The sequence below is a fragment of the Hyla sarda genome, chromosome 6, assembly GCF_029499605.1.
Source record: "Hyla sarda isolate aHylSar1 chromosome 6, aHylSar1.hap1, whole genome shotgun sequence".
Taxonomy (NCBI): Eukaryota; Metazoa; Chordata; class Amphibia; order Anura; family Hylidae; genus Hyla; species Hyla sarda.
This window is the reverse complement of record NC_079194.1, coordinates 14,613,005-14,631,198: the sequence shown is the minus strand read 5'-3', so window position 1 is coordinate 14,631,198 and position 18,194 is coordinate 14,613,005. Positions and strand designations below refer to the sequence as shown.

The 18,194-nt window shown below is 46.2% G+C and overlaps 1 protein-coding gene across 1 annotated transcript in view; it reads left to right on the top strand.

Annotated features, from left to right (window-relative positions):
- Nucleotides 1-18,194, top strand: part of SH3GLB1 (SH3 domain containing GRB2 like, endophilin B1) — a gene marked incomplete in the record, with an annotated part of 74,287 nt that overhangs the window by 32,162 nt on the left and 23,931 nt on the right. The window contains 2 exon segments of the mRNA XM_056523215.1: nt 1,605-1,697; nt 6,924-7,013. Coding sequence (XP_056379190.1) covers nt 1,605-1,697; nt 6,924-7,013 — 183 coding nt within the window.

Sequence of the window (18,194 nt, the reverse complement as noted above, 5' to 3'; positions counted from 1 at the left end):
AAAACTGGGGGGGGGAAAGTCGCTGCGTCTTATACTGCGAATACACCCCTATCGCAGCGGTCCCTGCAGCCATCAATGGCCGGGACCCGCAGCTAATACAGGACATCACCGATCGCGATGATGCCCTGTATTAACCCTTCAGACGCGGCAATCAAAGCTGACCGCCACGTCTGAAAGGAAAGTGACACTAACCCGGCTGTTCAGTCGGGCTGTTCGGGACCGCCACGATTTCACCGCAGCAGTCCCGAACAGCCCGACTGAATAGCCGGGTTAGTGCTTACAGGACACCGGGAGGGACCTTACCTGCCTCCTCGGTGTCTTCTCGGTTCAGGGATCCCCTGTATGGCCGGCGCTCTCCTTCCTCGTCATCACGTACGTGCGTCGGCGTGCGTAACGACGTGATGGCGGCGACTGAGAGCGAGGATACCCGGCCGGCAGCAGAGACGTTCCGGAGCGACGGGGACACGGCGACAGCGATGGAGCGACATCCAGGGCAGCGGTGACGGGTCCGGAGCGGCGGGGACAGGTGAGTATTACCTCCTATGCAGTGGTCTTCAATCTGCGGACCTCCAGATGTTGCAAAACTACAACTCCCAGCATGCCCGGACAGCCAACGGCTGTCCGGGCATGCTGGGAGTTGTAGTTTTGCAACATCTGGAGGTCCGCAGGTTGAAGACCACTATTGGGTTAAAAATCTTAATTTTTTTTTTAGATTTTGCACCTATAAATTGGGTGCATCTTATACGCCGGTGCGTCCTATAGGGCGAAAAATACGGTAATTATACCTTCTCTTTATTCTGTAGGTCCATACGATTAAAATGATCCCCTACTTATATAGGTTTGATTTTGTCTTCTGAAAAAAAAATCATAACCACATGCAGGAAAATGTATACGTTTTAAAATTGTCATCTTCTGACCCCTATAACTTTTTATTTTTTATTTTTCCGTTTACGGGGCGGTATGAGGGCTCATTTTTTGTGCCGTGATCTGAAGTTTTTAGTCATGACTGCGAGCATGCACGGCAGGTCCCGGCTGCTATCAGCAGCCAGGAACACGCCGGTAATGGCAGACATCCGCGATCCCGTATCAAAAACCGTATGGTGCAAACCGGATGGAACCATACGCACATACGGTTCTGTACAGTTCCCATTGACTCCCATGTTAAAAAAAATAATAATAATAATAATAATTTAAATAAAACTTATATGATTTAATACGGTTTTTCACCCGGACCAAAAACCAAGGTAGGCTATGGTTTCGGGTACGGGAAAAAAAATGGACAAAACTGTACAAGATGCAAAACGGATGCAACCGGTTGCATCATTTGGCATACGGTTTTCAATACGGTTTTCACATTGAAAATGTATACGGGAACTGTACTGCAAAAACGTGGTGTGAATGCAGCGTAACACCTTTTTAAGTCTGATCCTTGATTAAGACTCTGAACTCTGCGTGCCCACTTCTGTTTCTGTTCAAATTTGATAAACTTTATTAGGTTAAAAAAAGTGGCGTAATTCACACCCAGGTTTTATTTCTGGTGCTGCTTATTGAGCCATTCGGCAGCAGATGTAGTAACGCAGCCGCCTTTGTTTTCTTTCCCTCAGAGAGAACGGAAACTGTTGCAGAATAAGAGGTTGGATTTGGACGCTGCAAAGACCAGATTGAAAAAAGCCAAAGTTGCAGAAGCCAGAGCCTCAGTAAGTACATAATAATATGACAAATGAGTGGAAAGTAAAACGTCAGTCCGGCTCCCTGCGGTTACCGCGGCTGAATAGCTGACCTGACAACATGTGCTCTTTGTGGCGAACAATGGGAACGGCCCAGATTCCAGTTGCATAGGCTCAGTCCTCTGTGTGAGAGAAAAGGCCGATACTGACAATGTATAGCGGAGCAAGCGATGGAGGGAGAATCTATCTAGTATAGAAAAATATACGAATTTACAATAATAGTCATCTATGGGGTTGGTATCAGAGGATTTACCTGCACCATTATATCTTTCTATCTGCAATTTTTTGTGCCTTTTTTTATTATGTGATGAAAAATGTATGGGAGAAATTTGCATTATCTGTATATCTCATTTACTTGAAAGAATGCATGACTAGGATCTTACCTACCTTACCTTAAAGGGGTACTCCGCCCCTAGACATCTTATCCCCTATCCAAAGGATAGGGGATAAGATGTCAGATCGCCGGGGTCCCGCTGCTGGGGACCCCGGGGATCGCTGCTGCAGCACCCCGCCATCATTACTGCACAGAGCGAGATTGCTCTGCACGGGCAATACAGGGGCCGGAGCATCGTTACGTCAAGGCTCCGCCCCTCGCGAAGTCAAGGCCCGCCCACGTCAATACAAGTCTATGGGAGGGGGTGTGGCGGTCGTCACGCCCCCTGCCATAGACTTGCATTAAGGGGATGGGCCGTGATCTCATGAGGGGCGGAGCCATGATGTCACGCTGCTCCGGTGCCTGTATCGCCCGTCATTACGCACAGAGCGAACTCGCTCTGTGCATTAATGATGGCGGGGTGCCGCAGCGGCGATCCCCGGGGTCCCCAGCAGTGGGACCGCGGCGATCTGACATCTTATCCCCTATCCTTTTGGATAGGGGATAAGATGCCAGGGGCGGAGTACCCCTTTAAAGGGGAACTATCGGTGAAATGTATTTTATTTTTTTAAATCAACTGGTGCCAGAACGTTAAACAGATATATGTAAATTACTTCTATTTAAAAATCCTTAATCCTTCCAGTACTTATCAGCTGTTGTATTCTCCACAGGAAGTTTTGTAGTACTTTCCAGTCTGACCACAGTGCTCTCTGCTGACACCTCTGTCCATGTCAGGAACTGTCCAGAGCAGGAGGGGTTTGCTATGGGGATTTTTTCCTTCTCTGGACAGTTCCTGACCTGGGCAGGGGCGTCAGCAGAGAGCACTGTGGAAAGTACTACACAACTTCCTGTGGAGAATACAGCAGCTAATAAGTACTGAAAGGATTAAGATTTTTAAATAGAAGTAATTTACACATCTGTTTTAACTTTCTGGCACCAGTTGATTTTAAAAAATAAATAAATTGTTTTTCACCAAAGTACCCCTTTTTAAGTCTGTTTTTTTTCTATAATATTTAGGTGCATACAAGAAACTGGGCCACACATTCATGCGCAGTAAAAAGCAGGGGCCAAACATGCATCCATGGGATAATATCACTGGTAGAGTTGAGCGAACTTACAATAAATTGGCTCGTAGGGAACCTTGCAGCTCGGTTGTTGATTACTTTAGTCTGTTTAAATTCAGCTTTTCCTATTCCAAGGGTTCTGGTTGCCTGGAAAAGTCCGGGATGACAGTCTTAGGTCTCCTAGGTCTGCATCCACCTTTTCCAGGCAACTGGAGCCCTTGGAAAGCTGAACTAATTTATGCAGACTAAAGTAATCAACAGCCGAGCTGCAAGGTTCCCTACGAGCCAATTTACTGTAAGTTCGCTCAACTCTAATAACTGGCAGCAGAGGAAGTAAAAGCTCCGCTCAATGATAAGCAGAGATGCTTTCATGCTTGACTTTATATCAGTGTTTCCCAACCAGGGTGTCTTCAGCTGTTGCAAAACTGCAACTCCCAGCATGCCCGGAGAGCCTTTGGCTGTCCGGGCATGCTGGGAGTTGTAGTTTTGCAACAGCTGGAGACACCCTGGTTGGGAAACACTGCTTTATATGGTATTTCCAATAATACAAAGACTTTAGGTTTTCAGCCTGTTGCCTGACGTTATGCCTCTGACGGGCGACTCTGACATATGTTACTGTATGGGATCTAAGAGGGGTCACCCGTAAACCGTCATGATTATAAAATAAATAAAATAAAACAAGGTATAGTTGACAATGCTTTTCTATACAGTGCAACAAAATAAAGGTAATTGGCTGCAAGTCAGAGAGTGAAGTGCTCTACCCCACATTTCTCCTCACTTGTTTTCCAAGTGTAGACCCCGACCGATCAAAGCGCGTGTAGACCCCGACCGATCAAAACGCATGTAGACCCCGACCGGTCAAAACGTTTGTGACGTGTCTAAAGTTTTTCTCAATGACGTCATAAGGGGGCATGGCGTCACGACCACTGCCGCCGGAACCCTGCGTTTGTTCTGAACGCTGGGTTCTGCACAGAGATCGAGGAGGTCCCAGCAGCGGGACCCCCGCGGTCAGACATCTGGGGATAAGATTTCTAGCAGCGGAATATTCCTTTAACCCCCTTAACGACAATGGACGTAAATGTACGTCATGGTGCTGTGGTACTTAACACATAATGACGTACATTTACGCTCCGCCATGACCGCAAGCACCGGACCGGTGCTCGCGGCAGGTCCCGGCTGCTATCAGCAGCCAGGGACCCGCCGGTAATGGCGGACATCCGCAATCGCAGTGTAGGGGCCATGTAGGTCCCAGTGTAGGGGTCATAGCTCTTCCCTCCCCTGCTCTTCCAGTGTAGGGGCCATAGCTCTTCCCTCCCCTACTCTTCCAGTGTAGGGGCCATAGCTCTCCCCTCCCCTGCTCTCCCAGTGTAGGGGCCATAGCTCTTCCCTCCCCTGCTCTCCCAGTGTAGGGGCCATAGCTCTTCCCTCCCCTGCTCTCCCAGTGTAGGGGCCATAGCTCTTCCCTCCCCTGTTCTCCCAGTGTAGGGGCCATAGCTCTTCCCTCCCCTGCTCTCCCAGTGTAGGGGCCATAGCTCGTCCCTCCCCTGCTCTCCCAGTGTAGGGGCCATAGCTCTTCCCTCCCCTGCTCTCCCAGTGTAGGGGCCATAGCTCTTCCCTCCCCTGCTCTCCCAGTGTAGGGGCCATAGCTCTTCCCTCCCCTGCTCTCCCAGTGTAGGGGCCATAGCTCGTCCCTCCTCTGCTCTCCCAGTGTAGGGGCCATAGCTCTTCCCTCCCCTGCTCTCCCAGTGTAGGGGCCATAGCTCTTCCCTCCCCTGCTCTCCCAGTGTAGGGGCCATAGCTCTTCCCTCCCCTGCTCTCCCAGTGTAGGGGCCATAGCTCGTCCCTCCCCTGCTCTCCCAGTGTAGGGGCCATAGCTCGTCCCTCCCCTGCTCTCCCAGTGTAGGGGCCATAGCTCGTCCCTCCCCTGCTCTCCCAGTGTAGGGGCCATAGCTCGTCCCTCCCCTGCTCTCCCAGTGTAGGGGCCATAGCTCGTCCCTCCCCTGCTCTCCCAGTGTAGGGGCCATAGCTCGTCCCTCCCCTGCTCTCCCAGTGTAGGGGCCATAGCTCGTCCCTCCTCTGCTCTCCCAGTGTAGGGGCCATAGCTCTTCCCTCCCCTGCTCTCCCAGTGTAGGGGCCATAGCTCTTCCCTCCCCTGCTCTCCCAGTGTAGGGGCCATAGCTCGTCCCTCCTCTGCTCTCCCAGTGTAGGGGCCATAGCTCGTCCCTCCCCTGCTCTCCCAGTGTAGGGGCCATAGCTCGTCCCTCCCCTGCTCTCCCAGTGTAGGGGCCATAGCTCGTCCCTCCCCTGCTCTCCCAGTGTAAGGACATGACTGCTGCACTTGCTGTCTGGCCTTCACTGTATCACAGCCTGCATGGGGCCACCTTTCTTGCAAAAAAAATTACCGGCCATGCTCATTTGCATAACTAATTATATATGCGTGACCTCACAGGATACACACATGAAGGAGACATTTTTCTTCCTATTCTGACGCCTATAACTTTTTTTATTTCTCCTTATACGGGCCTGTATGAGGGTCATTTTTTTTGCGTCCCGATCTGTAGTTATTTAACAGAACCATTTTTGTTTTGATGTGCAAAAATAAAACTCCCAGCATGTTGGATTATATAGTAATATATAGTGTAGGTCAATGTTTCCCAACCAGGGGTGCCTCCAGCTGTTGCAAAAATAAAACTCCCAGCATGTTGGATTATATAGTAATATATAGTGTAGGTCAATGTTTCCCAACCAGGGGTGCCTCCAGCTGTTGCAAAAATAAAACTCCCAGCATGTTGGATTATATAGTAATATATAGTGTAGGTCAATGTTTCCCAACCAGGGGTGCCTCCAGCTGTTGCAAAAATAAAACTCCCAGCATATTGGATTATATAGTAATATATAGTGTAGGTCAATGTTTCCCAACCAGGGGTGCCTCCAGCTGTTGCAAAAATAAAACTCCCAGCATATTGGATTATATAGTAATATATAGTGTAGGTCAATGTTTCCCAATCAGGAGTGCCTCCAGCTGTTGCAAAAATAAAACTCCCAGCATGTCGAACTATATAGTAGTATATAGTATAGGTCAATGTTTCCCAATCAGGGGTGCCTCCAGCTGTTGCAAAAATACAACTCCCAGCATGTTGAACTATATAGTAGTATATAGTATAGGTCAATGTTTCCCAATCAGGGGTGCCTCCAGCTGTTGCAAAAATACAACTCCCAGCATGTTGAACTATATAGTAGTATATAGTATAGGTCAATGTTTCCCAATCAGGGGTGCCTCCAGCTGTTGCAAAAATACAACTCCCAACATGCACGGACAGCCGTTGGCTGTCCGTGCATGTTGGGAGTTGTATTTTTGTAACAGCTGGAGGCACCCCTGGTTGGGAAACACTGGTATAGGTTATAGTGCAACATTCTGGAAGTTGGAGGATCGGTTGGATAAATATTAGTATTTTTCATATAAAATTACCGTCAGGGTGTCGACCCTATCCTACACACTAGGGACCGCCGTAGCTGCTGCCTTGCTAGAAGAAAACAAACCTCAAGCAGGTAATGGCTGCACAGTGCAGGATTGCAGTAGAGCCGCAATACAGTGAAGGAAGAAACGATCTGACCCCTGCTGATTTTGTACACTTGCCGTCTGACGGGAAGTATTAACCTACCTGTATACAGATTGTAATATCTTCATGTGCTTCTCGTGACACAAACAGATCTTTACCTTACTGTCCCTTCTCTTCTTTTTTTTGTTTGTGCATTAAGCAATTAAACACATCTGAGCCCGAGCGGGATGGCGGCTTTATGGTAAATTGGTCTTACATGCTCAACGTGTTGCATGTAAAGTGGCTGCAGGTTTGTTGGCCTCCTCGTCACCACTTCATCCCATTACCTGTGCTTTCTCTTGCATTGTGATGTATTGGGGTCTAGTTCAGTTTCCTGAAAACTCATAGTTTATAATGGTTGTTAATGGCTAAATCTGTATACTGTGATCCCTCAACTTTCAATGGCCTCAACATACAATAGTTTTAACATACAATGATCTCTTTTGTTCTTTTTCTGGACCATTGTAACTTGAAACCATACTCAACATACAATGTACAGACAGTCCAGATCTGCGAAATGTGTCAATGGCCGGAAGAAGCGTGGTAGCGCCCCCTACAGTACAGGGAGGTATTACATATTCTGTACTCTTTACCTGTATTACTGAAGTGTATGCACTTACTGGTGTCTGGTAGCGCCCCCAACAGTACAGGGAGGAATTACATGTTCTGTACTCTTTACCTGTATTACTGAAGTGTATGCACTGACTGGTGTCTGGTAGCGCCTCCTACAGTACAGGGAGGTATTACATGTTCTGTACTCTTTACCTGTATTACTGAAGTGTATGCACTGACTGGTGTCTGGTAGCGCCCCCTACACTACAGGGAGGTATTACATGTTCAGTAATACAGGTAAAGAGTACAGAAGTGTATGCACTGACTGGTGTCTGGTAGCACCCCCTACAGTACAGGGAGGTATTACATGTTCTGTACTCTTTACCTGTATTACTGAAGTGTATGCACGGATTGGCGTCTGGTAGCGCCCCCTACAGTACAGGGAGGTGTTACATGTTCTGTACTCTTTACCTGTATTACTGAAGTGTATGCACTGACTGGTGTCTGGTAGCGCACCCTACAGTCCAGGGAGGTATTACATGTTCTGTACTCTTTACCTGTATTACTGAAGTGTATGCACTGACTGGTGTCTGGTAGCGCCTCCTACAGTACAGGGAGGTATTACATGTTCTGTACTCTTTACCTGTATTACTGAAGTGTATGCACTGACTGGTGTCTGGTAGCGCCCCCTACACTACAGGGAGGTATTACATGTTCAGTAATACAGGTAAAGAGTACAGAAGTGTATGCACTGACTGGTGTCTGGTAGCGCCCCCTACAGTACAGGGAGGTGTTACATGTTCTGTACTCTTTACCTGTATTACTGAAGTGTATGCACTGACTGGTGTCTGGTAGCGCACCCTACAGTCCAGGGAGGTATTACATGTTCTGTACTCTTTACCTGTATTACTGAAGTATATGCACTGACTGGTGTCTGGTAGCGCCCCCTACAGTACAGGGAGGTATTACATGTTCTGTAATCTTTACCTGTACCAGGGTTACCTGCTCATTTGGACACCAGGTAAGGGCGGCGTTACTTTTTTGGGACATTGCATGTGTACTGTACAGGACCCTGAAGAAGCTCCTGTCCTCTACATAGACAGTGATTACAGCTCCCAGCAGATCTTTATTACTTTTATATATAAGGATTTGCTTTATCTCTATTAGTTATCTACTTATTTTTCTTTAATCCTCACTTTCCTATTGTCTGATGACATTTTGGAGCTTAAGAACCAATTATCAGGTTTCCATAGAGTTATGGTCTCAACATACAATGGCTTTAACATACAATGGCCGTCCTGGAACCAATTAATATTGTAACTTGAGGGACCACTGTTATATAATGATTCTATAGGTATATATTGCCAGTTGACTTGTAACTTGCACAATATGGCAGAACTTTATTCTTTCTGGTATATGTAGTGCAGTGTTATCACCCAACCTGTGACACCCTGGCTGTTACAAAACTACAAGGTTTGCAGCAGGTAGAGCAGTGTTTTCCAACCAGGGGGTCTCCAGCTGTTGTAAAACGACAACTCCCAACATGCCCGGACAGCCAACGGCTGTCCGGGCATGCTGGGAGTTGTAGTTTTGCAGCAGCTGGAGGCACCCTGGTTGGAAAACACTGAGGTAGAGGATCACTGTAGTCTATACTGGCCATATTCTCCATGCACTGCAAGAGAACACACATTCATCATCCTTCCTCTAGATAACACAGCTTTCCTTCATTTTAGAGTCTCGGTTTGTCGTTCAGTGTGTGTTTCACATGGGCTTGTACCTCTGTCTCATAGATCGACCTTCCCGTGTCTGCAGGACGCTATGTCTTGTCCTCTATATCAGTGGTCTGCAACATTCAGCCTTTGGGACCCTACAACTTCTCGTCATGATGGGTGTTGTTGTGGCCCATCCGCTGAAGGGCCCTATGGTGTGTTAACCATTCACCGTATGTGTATCTTTCTTTTCTCACTGGCCTATAAAACGCCATACAGCAGCCTCCGTCTCCGTAGGACCATCTTCTCAATGGAAGGACCTGATGACTGAGACAAGTACATTTTTATATGAAATCATGTGTTCCTTACTGTTCTCCAGAGCGTCCTGTGATGTTGTGTATGAGCATCTATTCTTTCCTCCACGTACAGCGGTACTGGTAGCGCGGGGGACGCTGATCAATTTGATCCCTACCGTGCCCGGATCCGCCGCGCCGTTCGGCCTTAAAGGAGTTATCCAGGAAATAATATAAATATAAATATATATATATATATATATATATATATATATATAATATATCTCAACTGGCTCCAGAAAGTTAAAGGGTACCTCTCATAAAAAAAAAAACTTTTGATATATTATAGATTAATGTATGCAGAATAACTTCACAATTACATGTTATTAAAAAATATGCTTCTTTCTATTTAATTTTCCACTTTGAAGAAATGACCACTAGGGTTCTCCCTACCAGTCCTGGCTGCAAGCATTTCAGACTCATGCTGGAGTCCTAAACACTACGAGCTGCCAGTCTGCTTTGTTCACAAAGGAGAACACTCAGAGCTGCCAGCCTGCTTTGTTCACAGCCTGTTTGGCTGTGAACAAAGCAGGCTGGCAGCTCTGAGTGTTTAGGACTCCAGCATGAGTCAGAAATGCTTGCTGACAGGACTGATCGGGAAAAATACAATAGAAAGAAGCATATTTTTCATTAACATGCTATTGGAAAGTTATTCAACATTCATTCATCTAAAATATATCAAAAGTTTATTTGATGAGAGGTACCCTTTAAACAGATTTGTAAATTACTTCTATTAAAAAATCTTAATCCTTTCAGTACTTATGAGCTTCTGAAGTTAAGGTTGTTCTTTTCTGTCTAAGTGCTCTTTGATGACACTTGTCTCGGTAAACGCCCAGTTTAGAAGCAAATCCCCTTAGCAAACCTCTTCAAAACTGGGCGGTTCCCGGAATATTGATGAGCTGGGCGGCATGCGGCACTGACATCAGAGTGTCAGTTAGCAATCAAACTGATCAGCGTCCCCAGCGCTACCAGCCAGTACCGCTTGTTAGTGTGGGGAGGGAAAGCTGACAGTTTTCCTTTAAGGGGGTTCTCCGCCCCTAGACATCCTATCCCCTATCCAAAGGGTCTGATTGTGGGGGTCCCCAGCGATCTCCATGCTGCACACAGTGTTCGTTTAGAGCCTCGGGTGTGGCGCCAAAGGCTCTTGACGTCACAGCCACGCCACCCTCAATTCAAGTCTATGGGAGGGGGCGTGACGCTGTCACGCCCCCTCCTATAGACTTGCATTGAGGGGGCATGGCCGTGACATCACAAGCGAGGCGTGACAGTGACATCGCAAGCCTCCACATCGCCAGTCATCCGGCACGGAGCGAAGTTCGCTCCATGCACCAGATGTCTGGGGTGCCGCAGCTGAGGTTGAGGGGGTCCCCGGTGATCAGACATCTTATCCCCTATTCTTTGTATGGGAGATAAGATCTCTAGGGGCGGAGTACCCCTTTAATCCTTGCACAGGTTGAATGAGATTCAGTTTCATGACACAAGTAGTGAGAATGGTTTAGAAGTCAGTCTTCTGTGGAGTTAGTTAACACATTACTGTCAAAAGTTTTTATCAGTCTCTCTATGCTGAGACCCCACCAATCCCCATATACAGCCAGGGGAAGCATGTAGAAGCGACGTTCGCTCCCCTGCTTGGCGCTCATTGCAGAAGACTGTCTCCATTGTAGTCTGCAGCCTGTCTTCTGCGGAGTGTTTGGAAGAGTTGAGCAGCGAAATGCGCTGCCGTACCCCTCCCCAGACTATATGTAGCTGCCAGCACTGAGACCCCAGCCGATCAAAACTTTTGGACATTTCTTTGACATGTCAAAATTTGTTCTATTTTTTTTTTTTATAACCATCCACAACAGAGTAATACATGGACTATAGAATCAGACTACACAGTTTGTTCGTAGTCTGTAACTACGGAGACACATAGGTTTACATAGGAGCTCTAGAGACAAACAGTATAATCATTTTAATAGTTCCAGAGTTTTTTAAAGGGGTATTCCACTGGAAATTATTTTTATTTTTTTAAACCAACTGGTGCCAGAAAGTTACACATATTTGTAAATTACTTCTATTAAAGGACATCTGCAGTGCTGGGCAAAAAAACTTTTTTTTACCTTATTTAATAGGTATTTGAAAGACCTTTCCAACGATGTCTCCCCCATCAAAATTGGCCCAGTCGTTCTCCCGTTATCAGCACACGAATTACTGAGGAGAAGTGAAAATAAAACTACATCTCCCATCATGCCTTGTGCTTACTTCCTGTAAGCTGCTGCCCTCCCCCTGTTCTATCCCCCCCCCCCCTTGCATACACCCTCCCCTTCTGCTCATCTCCCCCTCCCCCATGCTGCTCCTGTCCAGTGATGAAGCAGCTGCCTCCGTGCTCACTGTAGTGTGGACACTGGAGAGTGGAGAGTGAAAGGAAAAATGGTAAAAAAAAACATAATTGTTTGTCTATAAAACTGTCCTGATATTGGTCCCTCCATCTTTTTCACAACTACAACTCCAAGCATGCCCAGTTATTTTATATGCTGTTCGGGCATGCTGGGAATTCCAGTGGTGCCTCCAGCTGTTGTAAGACTATACATCCAAGCATGCCCTGTCAGCTTTCTGCTGTATGTGCATGCTTGGAGTTGCAGAGGTGACTCCAGCTGTTGTAAGACTATACATCCCAGCATGCCCTGTCAGCTTTCTGCTGTTTGAGTGTATAAAGGAGTTGTAGTTCACCAACACCTCTACTGTATCAGGAGACTCCTGGGAGTTGTAGTTCACCAACACCTCTACTGTATCAGGAGACTCCTGGGAGTTGTAGTTCACCAACACCTCTACTGTATCAGGAGACTCCTGGGAGTTGTAGTTCACCAACACCTCTACTGTATCAGGAGACTCCTGGGAGTTGTAGTTCACCAACACCTCTACTGTATCAGGAGACTCCTGGGAGTTGTAGTTCACCAACACCTCTACTGTATCAGGAGACTCCTGGGAGTTGTAGTTCACCAACACCTCTACTGTATCAGGAGACTCCTGGGAGTTGTAGTTCACCAACACCTCTACTGTATCAGGAGACTCCTGGGAGTTGTAGTTCACCAACACCTCTACTGTATCAGGAGACTCCTGGGAGTTGTAGTTCACCAACACCTCTACTGTATCAGGAGACTCCTGGGAGTTGTAGTTCACCAACACCTCTACTGTATCAGGAGACTCCTGGGAGTTGTAGTTCACCAACACCTCTACTGTATCAGGAGACTCCTGGGAGTTGTAGTTCACCAACACCTCTATTGTATCTCTGTAGTCTCCTGGGGGTTGTAGTTCACCAACACCTCTATTGTATCTCTGTAGTCTCCTGGGAGTTGTAGTTCACCAACACCTATATTGTATCTCTGTAGTCTCCTGGGAGTTGTAGTTCACCAACACCTCTATTGTATCTCTGTAGTCTCCTGGGAGTTGTAGTTCACCAACACCTATATTGTATCTCTGTAGTCTCCTGGGAGTTGTAGTTCACCAACACCTCTATTGTATCAGGAGTCTCCTGGGAGTTGTAGTTCACCAACACCTCTATTGTATCTCTGTAATCTCCTGGGAGTTGTAGTTCATACACCAGTGTTTCCCAACCAGGGTGCCTCCAGATGTTGCAAAACTACTACTCCCAGCATTCCCTGGTTGGGAAACACTGGCATACACACACACATAACAGGGACTACAACTCCCAGCATGTGTCATTCAGTAGTCCCCCCCCCCCCTCACACACAGAATCAGTATGATATTTATTCCCTGTATACACCACCAGCCCGTGCAGTGTAATATGTCTCCTTCACACACACGTCCTCCCCTCCCTGCTCTGTGGTTTGCTCTGTGTTTTCCCCCGTGATAACTTGAAACCTCCCCGTGATAAGTGAGGTCCCATGTAGACAGAGCAGGGGAGGGGGGAGGAGCTGTGGACGTCCTCATTCTCCCCCTGCTTGAATCTTACAGATAGGGGCGTTTCTGAGGATGAGCCTATGGCTGCCTCAGAAAGCACCCGCTCATGCATATGTATAAGAGGGAGGAGCTGACAGAGGCTGGGGGGAGCACAAACACTGCTGGGAGGAAGAGATCTCCGTCCCCAAGATGGCGGCTGCAATGTAATGAATAGGGGACGGACGCAAGACTACTGGGCTATGCTGGCAACTCTAATATCTCAGAAACGGCTGCATATAGGTAAATAGGACTAATTGACTGAATTGTATAACTTTTGTTTGGGGAACATTTGGGCAGGGATTTTGACCACTACAGTTGTCCTTTAAAAAAAATCTTAATCCTTCCAGTACTTATTAGATGCTGTATGATCCACAGGAAGTTCTTTTTCTTTTTGAATTTCCTTTCTGTCTGACCACAGTGCTCTCTGCTGACACCTCTGTCCATGTCAGGAACTGTCCAGAGTAGTAGCAAATCCACATAGAAAACCTATCATGCTCTGGACAGTCCCTAAAATGGACAGATGTGTCAGCAGAGAGCACTGTGGTCAGACAGAAAGGTAATTCAAAAAGAAAAGAACTTCATGTGGATCATACAGCAGCTGATAAGTGCTGGAAGGATTAAGATTGTTTAATAGAAGTAATTTACAAATTGGTTTAACTTTCTGACACCAGTTGATTAAAAAAAAAATTAAAAATTAATTCCAGTGGAGTACCCCTTTAACCAGGGTTCTACACCTGGACAGGGAAGGAGAAGGCTCCACACTGGGGCATTATAGTCTTGGATTTTGTGTCGCATACAATGTACTGACAGTAAGCAGCAACAAGACCTTGTTTTCTGTATCTCATACAGCGTTCTGGTGCTGCCTGGTGTTAGGACTTGTGTGCGTGTTAGGGCACGACGGGGACGGCCTCTTGTGACTACATAACCCACTCCCATGTTTTATTTATAAAAATAAATAAATAATATAAAAATAATAAACTATGATTTCTCTGAGAAAATCTTAGTGTCCCGTGCCCCGCGCCCTGCACCTGTTTCATGCTGCCCGCAGCATGGCCAACATAATACCGGTGACGGGTTCCTTTTTAACGGTTTCTCATTTTTGTTTTCTCCTCCCCTCCAGGGGCCAACATATATCCTGTGTATACCTAAGGCAGTGTTTCCCCAACCAGGGTACCCCCAGCTGTTGCAAAACTACTGCCGAAGGCTGTCCGGGCATGCTGGGAGATGTAGTTTTGCAACAGCTGGGGGCACCCTGGTTGGGGAAACACTGACCTAAGGCTATGTTCACACTTGCATTAGCTTTTTTCCATCAGGTTTTTTTTGCAGAATAGTGAAGTACCGTACATACTCGAGTATAAGCCGAGTTTTTCAGCAAGATTTTTCGTGCAGAAAACGCCCCCCTCGGCTTATACTCGCGGGAACTCTCCACCTGCCAATCCCTTCTCAGTGGTCTTCAACCTGTGGACCTCCAGATGTTGCAAAACTACAAATCCCAGCAAGGCCGGGCCATCTATGCTGCAGGGACCGTCCGGTAGAGAGGATTAGTCATTGCGGGCTGTCCATTTTTAACGGGGTGGCCTCTTTTCCGTGCTTCGGCCCCGGAGTAGTGACGTTGCCTTGACGACGACGCACAGGGACGTTCATGCGCAACGTCCCTGTGCGTCGTCAAGGCAACGTCACTAGTCTGGGCCCGAAGCGCGGAGAAGAGGCCCCTTCGGTGACAATGGACAGCCCGCAATGACTAATCCTCCCCAACGGACGGTCCCTACAGCTCATGCTAACTTCCCAGGGGGCGAGTACAAAACAAAAAGGGGGGGGGGGCTGGATGATGCTGAAGGTATGCTGGGAGTTGTAGTTTTACAACATCTGGAGGTCTGCAGGTTTAAGACCACTGATGAAGGGATTGACAGGCGGTGATGATGAAGGGGGTCTGGATGATGACATGGGGGGGATGATGTATTTCCCACCCTAGGCTTATAGTCGAGTCAATAACGTTTCCTGGGTTTTTGGGGTGAAATTAGGGGCCTCGGCTTATATTCGGGTTGGCTTATACTCAAGTATATACGGTATACTGATGAAAGATAGAAAATCCAGCTCCCGAAAATTGATCAAAGTAAAAATAAAAACTACTAAATTTTAATGGTATGCGTTAAAAATTATTAGTCATGACAAAGGGCTAATAAGTAGCCCGAAAGACGTCAGCGTTTCACATTTTCCACTTCGTTTTTAATGCATACCATTTAAAAAAAAAAAAAAATTATTTTTTACTTTTTTTCACTTTTCGGGATCTGGATTTTCTATCTTTCATATGGTGAATGCTATCAGCGTGGGATACGGCTCCTCAACTACTCAGATTACATCCTATTCAGACTGATGGTGAGCTGAGCTGCATTTTTTTTTATTTGTTTTTTGAAGTATATTGATATTGTATCCATTAAAAAATAAAATAAATCTGAAGAAAATGTGACCGACTTCTGGCTAACAGATAATAATTGGCCATAATGGATCATAACCGAGCTGTCATATCCATCATGGTGCCTGAAGGGGAAATCCTGATGTCGGTGTGAACACATAGACGCAGCGTTGCGTTCCCTTTCTTACAATAGTTGTTCTGATATTTTGTACATTTCAAAACAATGTTGCATAAGGAAATGTTTTTGTGCATTTGGCATGGAATATGTTCTCCTAAACACACACAATGTACTTAAAAGGGTACTCCAGCCCTAAGACATCTTATCCCCTATCCAAAGGATAAGATGTCTGATCGCGGGGGGGGGGGGGGGGGGGCCGCTGGGGACCCCAGCAATCTATCATGCAGACACCCACCTGTGGCAGCTGAAGAGTGTTGTTTGCTCTGTGTCTGAAGGGTCTTGACTGCGGGGCCCGGAGTTTTGTGATGTCACGACTCCGCCCCCTTATGATGTCACGCCCTCATCCATAGACTCTCATTGAGGGGGCGGGGTGTGATGTCACAAGGGAGCCGAGTCATGACATCACGAAACGCCGGCCCCATAGTCGTGATCCTTCAGACACTGAGTGAACATCGCTCTGTGCAGCTTCAGGTGGGTGTCTGCATGAGAGATTGTGGGGGTCCCCAACGGCGGGACCCCCGTGATCAGACATCTTATCCCCTATCCTTTGGATAGGGGATATGATGTCTTAGGGCCGGAGTACCACTTTAATAGAAAGAAAAATAAATGTGGTATGTGTGGACCCTTAACCCCTTCAGGACCAAGCCCATTTTGGCCTTAAGGACCAGAGCGTTTTTTGCACATCTGACCACTGTCACTTTAAACATTAATAACTCTGGAATGCTTTTAGTTATCATTCTGATTCCGAGATTGTTTTTTCGTGACATATTCTACTTTAACATGGTGGTAAATTTTTGTGGTAACTTGCATCCTTTCCTTGTGAAAAATCCTAAAATTTGATGAAAAATTTGAAAATTTAGCATTTTTCTAACTTTGAAGCTCTCTGCTTGTAAGGAAAATGTATATTACAAATAAAAAAATTTTTTATTCACATATACAATATGTCTACTTTATGTCTGCATCATAAAAGTGGCGAGTTCAGCAGCAATTTTCCAATTTTTCACAAAATTTTCAAACTCACTATTTTTCAGGGACCAGTTCAGGTTTGAAGTGGATTTGAAGGGTCTTCTTATTAGAAATACCCCACAAATGACCCCATTATAAAAACTGCACCCCCCAAAGTATTCAAAATGACATTCAGTCATCATTTTAACCCTTTAGGTGTTTCACAGGAATAGAAGCAAAGTGAAGGAGAAAATTCACAATCTTCATTTTTTACACTCGCATGTTCTTGTAGACCCAATTTTTAAATTTTTACAAGGGGTAAAAGGAGAAAATGTATACTTATATTTGTAGCCTGATTTCTCTCGAGTAAGCACATACCTCATATGTCTATGTAAAGTGTTCGGCGGGCGCAGTAGAGGGCTCAGAAGGGAAAGAGCGATAAGGGGATTTTGGAGAGTACGTTTTTCTGAAATGGTTTTTGGGGGGCATGTTGCATTTAGGAAGCCCTTATGGTGCCAGAACAGCAAAAAACCCTCACATGGCATACCATTTTGGAAACTAGACCCCTTGAGGTACGTAACAAGGAATAAAGTGAGCCTTAATACCCCACAGGTGTTTCACGACTTTTGCATATGTAAAAAAAAAAAAAAAAAATTTCCACTAAAATGTGTGTTTCCCCCCTAATTTCACCTTTTTGCAAGGGTTAATAGCAGGAAATACCCCCAATATTTGTAACCCCTTCTCTTCTGAGTATGGAGGTACCCCATAAGTTGACCTGAAGTGCACTATGGGCGAACTACAATGCTCAGAAGAGAAGGAGTCATATTTGGCTTTTTGAGAGCAAATTTTGCTCGGGGGGCATGTCGCATTTAGGAAGCCCCTATGGTGCCAGAACAGCAAAAAATATCCACATGGCATACCATTTTGGAAACTAGACCCCTTGAGGAATGTAATAAGGAATAAAGTGAGCCTTATTACCCCACAGGTGTTTCACGACTTTTGCATATGTAAAAAAAAAAAAAAAATTTCCACTAAAATGTGTTTCCCCCCTAATTTCACCTTTTTGCAAGGGTTAATAGCAGAAAATACCCCCCAAAATTTGTAACCCCATCTCTTCTGAGTATGGAGGTACCCCATAAGTTGACCTGAAGTGCACTATGGGCGAACTACAATGCTCAGAAGAGAAGGAGTCATATTTGGCTTTTTGAGAGCAAATTTTGCTCGGGGAGCATGTCGCATTTAGGAAGCCCCTATGGTGCCAGAACAGCAAAAAAACACACATGGCATACCATTTTGGAAACTAGACCCCTTGAGGAACGTAACAAGGGGTACAGTGAGCATT